The sequence below is a fragment of the Cebus imitator genome, unplaced genomic scaffold (assembly GCF_001604975.1).
Source record: "Cebus imitator isolate Cc_AM_T3 unplaced genomic scaffold, Cebus_imitator-1.0 Scaffold139, whole genome shotgun sequence".
Lineage (NCBI taxonomy): Eukaryota > Metazoa > Chordata > Mammalia > Primates > Cebidae > Cebus > Cebus imitator.
The window spans coordinates 778,413-785,728 of record NW_016107454.1 but is presented as its reverse complement, the minus strand read 5'-3'; the positions used below and the strand labels follow the sequence as shown (position 1 = coordinate 785,728).

Sequence of the window (7,316 nt, the reverse complement as noted above, 5' to 3'; positions counted from 1 at the left end):
AGAGCAAGACTCCGTCTCACAAAAAAAAAAAAAAGAAAGAAAGAAACAAGCCCTGAGGCATTTGCTTTATTCTCACGGAGAGGGCCTAAAGCCTCTGCAAAGGGACATGTGTGGGTCCAGATTCCATTCGCAGAAGGAGGGAAGGAGTTCAGCCTCCGCCCACCTGATTCCTTTGTGTTCTTTTATCAGCATTGGGAGCTTGGAAATGAAAGCACAGCTTGACCAGAACCCAGGATGACAATCTCAGCAAAGCTAAACAAGGCTGGCCTGGACCAGCTGCCCCTTAGGAGATGCTGGAATCTGCCCAGAGCACACACCATATGGAAAAAGTATACACATCCCTATGTGTGTGTCAGTATGCAATGTGGCGTTATTCACAAGAGGCAACAGGTGGAAGGAACCCATGTGTCCATCAACAGGTGAATGGATAACAAATGTGGTCCATCCATACAGTGGAACATTATTCCTTGAAAAGGCAGGGAATTCTGACCACACTGCCCCATAGGTGAACCCTGAAAACATAACACTAACTGAAATCAGCTAGACACAAAAGGACAAACGTTGTTAGAATTGCACAGATGTGAAATACCTAGAATGGGTCAATTCAGAGACAGAAAGCAGACTGGAGGTGACCGGGGTCGGGGAGGAAGAACGGAGAGCCACGGAGTTTCTCTCTGGAGAGACAGAAGGGTTTTGGAAATAGTGGTGATGGCTGTAAAACACTGCGAATGTACTCGGTGCCCCCGATTGTACACTTAAAATACTTAAAATGGCAGGTTTGGGGCCATACCTCTCTTACCATAACGCCAGGTGGGTTTGCGAAGCACGCCTCCCTTGGACCCCATGGTTCTCTGCGTGCTCTTCCCTGGATTGGCCGTGGCAAGGAAGGTGCCTTCCAGGAGGAGGCCCGTGGCTGAGCTGGGCCCCTCCCCATCACTCTCCTGGCCACAGACCCCTTTCTGCCAGGTACAGGCTGGGCTAGGGGGAGGTCTGTGACCATGGATCCAAGCAAACCACCAGAACCCCTCACAGCTCAAGCCCCAACCGTGGCCTCTGGGTACCTGGGTCATCCTGCTCTGAGACAGATGGATGAGGTAGAAGAACCTGGTCCTGGAATTGGACAGACCACAGCAGACTCCCCGCTGCCAGTGCTCAGGGCAGCTCAGCCACATTGCCACAATGCACAGGACCCCTCGGAGACTCATGAGTGTGCACTGCAGAGCTCAGGGACGGCCAGCTCCTTGCCTTCCCACCAGCTCTGTCCCCCAAAGCCCAGCATGAGCCTGGAACAAGCCAAGCGCTCCAAAGACGTCCACTGACCAGATGGCCCCGGGGACATAGGAGCAGCCTTCTGAGCAACCCCTGGGATGCTCTGGCCTCAGTCTTTCATCAGGGAGGCACAGCTGACCTGCCCGCCTCACCAAGGCTGTGCAGCAAATGCAGCAGCGGAGACAGTGCGATTAGACCCCGCAGGTGTGGCCCGAGCCTGGGTGGGCACCGTAGTTGCTGCTCACACCCCCTGCTGCCATCCCAGCCCTGTTCTCACCAAACATCGTCCCATCGCCTTGAAACACCTGAGAGACCCGAGCTGGCGGGGAGCAGACGCCACATCTCCCAAGCAGGGTCTGTCCACTCCTTACGTGAGGTGCAAAGCGTGTTACCAAGCCTGTTAAGGACTTTGTGGCTGCACAGCCAGAGTCTTGCCCACACTCGAGAGCTATAGCCCCTCCATCCTGGGGCACTGTGAAAATCCCGCAGAATGGGGGGCACTTCACCCCACCCTGCAGGCACAGAGCCAGCAACCAGCTCCAAGCACCCCAAAAATGTAAGCACTGCCGCAGATTTCTTATCTACCGTGCCCAGAAAATAAATAAGCACACCAGACAAGACGGTTCAGGCTAGGGTTATTCTCAGGGTATCCAGACCCTGAGCCTGGGGCTGGGGAAAATGAGGCAAGAATCGCATCACAAATACCTTTAGAGCCAATGGGACCGATTTTTCCATGGCGACCCACATTGCCTTTCTGTCCTTTGTCCCCCATGTCTCCTGTAGAAAACAATAAGAACAAAGTTGGTTGATGCCCAGGTGATCCTATGGCTCCTCCATCACACACATGCCCGGGTGACCCGGTGGCCCTCCTCCCTAACATCACAGACACATAGAAGAGACCAAGACAGACAGCTCTGCATCTCTTCAGGGTCACGTATGTGACTGTCACAGGGAGGCCGCCTGTTGATGCAGCTCCCGGAGGACAAAGTGCTCCCCTTAGAAGTCACACACACTATAGAATGGAGGGGCCAAACGGGGCATCCCTGAGTTCCAGACTCAACCACGTCCCATCCCCTCCATGCCTGTGTGAGGGGAGAGCTTGCCTTTCCTCCATCCCAGCAAGGCAGTGCCTCCCAGCTCTTCCTCCTGCACCCCCACACCACGCACCCACACTCTGCAGGCACGGACATAACCGGCACTGTCCGGAACATGGTGTCGCGGGGGGTGGCAAAGCCCCGGCTCCTCTCTGGTGTGTGAACTTGAGCCAGGGAGGAGGGTCCCAGGAGCACTTCACCAGATGCCTCCCGACTTGACATGCTCTAGAGCAGGATGCCCAATCCCCGCGTCCTGCTGGCCCCTGCCTCTGGCCTAGGTGTGTGCAGCAGTGGTGTGGGGTGGTGTGTGTCCCCCGCCCTTCTCCTCTCATTCATAGCAAAAGGGATACCACGATCCCAGGACTGTCTCTGTCATCACTGGACCAAGCCTAAGAGTGTCACCGTCACCCAGTCTCTAGAACAAGTTAGGTGAGAGGGACGAGTTTCTCAGCGCTCCCCTCATGGAGTGTTAAGCCCTCAGCACCTGCTCCTACCTGTGCTGGTGGTTACCACTGACCACCAGCCCAACTATCAAACAGCAAACAAGTACATAGGGGAAAACCAGGAAAAGAAACAGGCAATCCGATTTAACTCAGTCAATTTTTTTTTCATGGACATGTTTACACATTGTTAGGATTTCATGATCAATTATAACCCACGGTTACAGGAACTAAATGAAATTCAATGTGGGCCATCCTGCAAGATGGGGGTGGTGGGAAGGGCTTCCTATTGCATGCAGATAACACTCTGTCCGACCGTGATGCCACCTGCCTTCTTAGAACCAAGGACTTCCCTGCCAGGAACTCCTAGTCTGTTTTATGAAGCAGGTGTAACATTCCCTCAATTCAGAATAAATAGAAACCAGAGAATGGAATACCGACTCCAGTGAGCTTTGCTAAAATGAAACCACATACCCACAAAAACTGGCTTACATTGCATAAAAACACAGCCTTGGTCCACAAAGCGCATTCACATGCAATCTCTTATGTGCTACGAAAATGACAAGGCCTGGCATGGCAGAGCCAGGACCAGAGCCACGCTCTGCTGCTCTGAGGCCCAGGCTGCTCTCCTGATGCTGGCAGCTGGGGGCCACATCCAGCCTGAGGGACGATGGGAGGATGAGAGAGGCAGGGGACGATCCTAACAGCGCCCAGGCTGGGCCCAGCCAGGACGCAGGCGACTCTGCTTCGCGCACCGGGCACTGTGTGCCGCCCGCCGTGCAGGGTGCTGGCTACCAGAGCCAGAGCTCGGGGCCTGCTGGTGAATCGGGGAAGCCGTCCGGCAACTGCAGCGCATGCAAGAGGAAGGGAATAGAAAAGGGGCATGGGACGCAGCTTCCTCGTCCGTCCTCAGAGCCTAGGAAAGCACGGGAGAGGGCGTGGGGCGGGCTCCATGCTGTGGGTTGAGGAGGGTTGGAGAGGGCAGCGAGATCAGACTTGTGTCCGGCAATGCCAGCAGGAGGGACTGCGAGGCGCAAAAGGGGGCCGAGGGCAGAGGCCGGGGTGAAGGGGTCGGGCAAGCGGGTCTGGGAGGGTGGGAAGAGCTGCCCAGATTGAGAGACACCCAGAAGGCAGCGTTAGCAGAGGCTTGTGCCTGATGGGACCTGTTGGTGAGGTGCACATGGCGGCACTGGGTGCATGCCCTCCCTGAGGTGGGGCAGGGAGAGGCAGCTTTGGAGAGGCACAGAAGCGGAGGCCACGGGGCACACAGGGAGACAGGGACAGGCAGGGGAGATGGAGGGCACCCAGAGAGAAGCTCCCAGTGGGAGGCAGGGGCCGGGGCAGCCCTCAGGAGCCCCAGGTGAGGAAGAGGAGCTCAGGGAGGGACCCAAGGACAGCAGAGCAGGCAGGGACACAGCAAGGCAATGAGAGGCACTGATGCTGGGGGGCACCCAGTGAGGGCAGGGCCCAAGATCCAGGCAGGCCCAGGACCGGGTGGACAGCCAGGAGGTCTCACGGAGGGAGGAGCAGAGCCCCACACCAGAGGGAGTGCTCAGTGTGTCACCCTCGTCCTCGTCCTCAGGGCGCAAGCCCTGCCCTGCTCTGAATCCCTCTCCGCAGCAGCCTGCATGCCCAGCGCCTGCCGGAGCCACCTGGCCTGCTCTTCCTACGGCAGGTGCCGGGCACCCGTGCCTGCTGTTGGGTCATGACTATTCCAACCTGGAGATTTCATAACAGCAAGATGCCAGAGCAGGGAGAGAGAAGGGCGACCGGGACAAACAGCTTCGATCAACCAGCCACGCTATACATGTGCAAAGCTCGCTGAAGCTCTACCCTGGAGTGTGACCGAGGGCACCGCGTTGCTGCGGAAGGAGGCACGCTGCGGGCAGCTCTCAGGGCGCGGGCACCGGGGAAGTTGCCGCTCTGCTGGGTCCACCCAGCAAGCCTGGTTTTGATCCACAGAAATTCAAAGCTAGCTGAATTCACCCTCTCCAAGAGTCCCCCAAACATTTAAAAACTTATCTATCTGAAATCTTCCCTTCACCCAGCTAGAAACCCTCAGTCCCTGCCCCAGCCTGCCTGCCTTTCCCCAGGACATACCCTGGTGTGTCTTGGTTCCCTGGAAGGATGGACACAGCCACTCACTCTGAGCACCCAGGCACGGCCTGAGCATGTCACTCCCTGCAGTGGACGGAACTGTGCCCCCCACCAAATTCCTCTGTTGAAGCCATGACCCCAGGATGACGGTATCTGGAGACAAGGCCTTTGGGAGACAGGGCGAGATGGGTTTGTGAGGGCAGGGTGCTCCCTCCCCACCGAGGTCTGAAGCTGCGAGCTGAGCCCCCCGCCGCCGCCCTGCTTCTGCTCAGCCTCCCACAGTGGGCCCCACAGAAAAGCTCATGTTCCCTGAAACATACACCTGCTGTTTTGCGTGGCCCCAGGCCCTGCCTGTGCGTTGCAGGGAACACGCCTCTGTCCAAAGACAAACTCTCCTGTCCCCAGGTCTCCACTGCTCTGCTCCTGAGGTTCTGTGCTGACCACTAGGAGGGTCAGGACAGCGTCATATTTATGCTTCTTCGCGCTGCTCTCCCGTCAGTCAGCTGTGGTCCCCTGTACCCTCTAGAGGAGGTTCAGGCCACCAGATCAGGCTGGACACACTCACAGCACCCTCCCCATCAGCAAGCAGCCGGGGGGGGGCTTCCATATTTGCGCCTGGTTTCTGGGAACCCCCACATTTGCGCCTGGTTTCTGGGAGCCCCTATGTCAGGAACTGGCTGCCATATTCTCCAGGGGCAGGAGCTGAGCTCTACTGGCTGGAGGCAGGTGCCGAGTGTCAGCGACGACCTTGGATTTGCATTAACATCTGGCTGTGCGATTTAGAGATGGCTAAAGGCCAGATGCTCTCAACTCAATCTCAGGTTTTAACTTGTCTAAACAGCAGGACGCGTGCCTCCTCCAGTAGACGGACTGAACCGCTAATGAGTCTTTCTCCGAGGTGGGAGGAGCGTCCCTCTCCAAGTGCATCTGCGCCCCAGGGCCTTCTCCACTGCCATCCCCTGGGCCTCACCATCCCAACCACCTGTCAGCCTAGGGGCCTGACCTCGTCCCCCAGGGAGGAGCTCTCTGGGTGGGAAGACAGGGGAACGGGGGTCTTCGGGTCACTTCTCTCTCCCTGCCAGTGTCCTTGACCAGCTCCACATCTCACCTCTCAGGGGTCTCAGGGAGAAATCGCTCCCAGGTCGGGAGGAAGCCCCTTGCGCCGTCCCCATCTTTTCCAGGTGGAAGCTTTTTAGCAAACAGTTGACTCTTCATTCAGGTGAGGGGTCACATCCGCCTCTGCCACGACGCTCCTCGGCCCCTGTGGTGTTTGGGCTTTTTCATGGGAAGGTGACTCTGACGCTGCCCCTCTCCAAGTGGGGACTCGGTGAGGGTCCCAGGATTCTGCTCATGTTTCCAACTTTCAGAAATAAATTTGAATACTCCCAGGCAGACTGTGTGCCAGGAAAGCACCTCCACACATGCGCACTGAGTTCAGCTTTGCAACATTCCTATCACCGCCATCTGTTAGGGCTGAATTACATCCTCCTAAATCCCGACGCTGGAGCCCTAACCCCAATGTGACCCAATGGAAGCAGGGTCTTCAAAGAGGTCGCACAGGTGGGCCCTGGTCCAACAGGACTGTGACTTTCCATGAAGAGAAGGAGATGCCAGGATTGTGCACCACGGAGCAAAGTCCACATGAGACAGAGCAGGACGACGCTCCGCCAGCACCCAGACCCCTGACTTCCAGCCTGCAGCCTCCACCGCCAGGGGGAAGGGGGAAACCACCTCTGTCCTTTACGCTGCCTGCCATGTGGTATCTGTTTCAACTGCTAGAAACAGATGCAGACTGAGACACTGCCCTCTGCTCCAGAAGATAAGTGAGCAAGGGCAGTATCTCTGAACTGAGAGTAAAGTGACCAGCGCAAGTCACACCGTGAGCCAGGAAGGAACACAGCGCCCCGTGACTCAGAGCACAGCCTCTGCCATCAGACAGGCCTGGCCCGAATCCCAGTGCTCCACCGTGAAACCTTCCATAAGTTACCACCCTCTGTAAGCCTCAGTTTCCTTGTCTGTCAAGTGGCATCTCAGGGCATTCAGTGCCTCGGGAACAGCAGCGCACACTGATGGCATGGATGTCACTCAGGCCGAGGCCGCCTGGCTCCATGTCCAGGGCTACAAATCTGGCACCTCCACTGTGGGCAGGCCCCAGCCTGCAGGGCTTCCACCCCCCATGCAGCCAAAGCTGCCCTCCACGGGCCAGGAACTACAGGGAGCCTGTCTTGCTAAGAGCCGGGGCTGGACGCCTGGCGCGGGTTTGGGTGCTGTGGGAGGACAAGCAGTGCCCCACTCCCAAGCCCGGGGGAGGAGACAGAGGCCGAGAGACCAGGCTGTGCAAGACAGCAGCCAGAGGCCCCTCCCAGCAGAGCCCCCTCCCAGCAGGGCCCCTCCCAGCAGAGCCCCCTCCCAGCAG

General features: G+C 57.6%; 1 protein-coding gene across 1 annotated transcript in view; it reads right to left on the bottom strand.

Annotated features, from left to right (window-relative positions):
- The window catches only part of COLEC11 (collectin subfamily member 11), a 46,157-nt gene that overhangs the window by 6,257 nt on the left and 32,584 nt on the right, over positions 1–7,316 (bottom strand). The window contains exon 4 of the mRNA XM_017541989.2: positions 1,975–2,046. Coding sequence (XP_017397478.1) covers positions 1,975–2,046 — 72 coding nt within the window. The remainder of the gene's footprint in view (positions 1–1,974; positions 2,047–7,316) is intronic.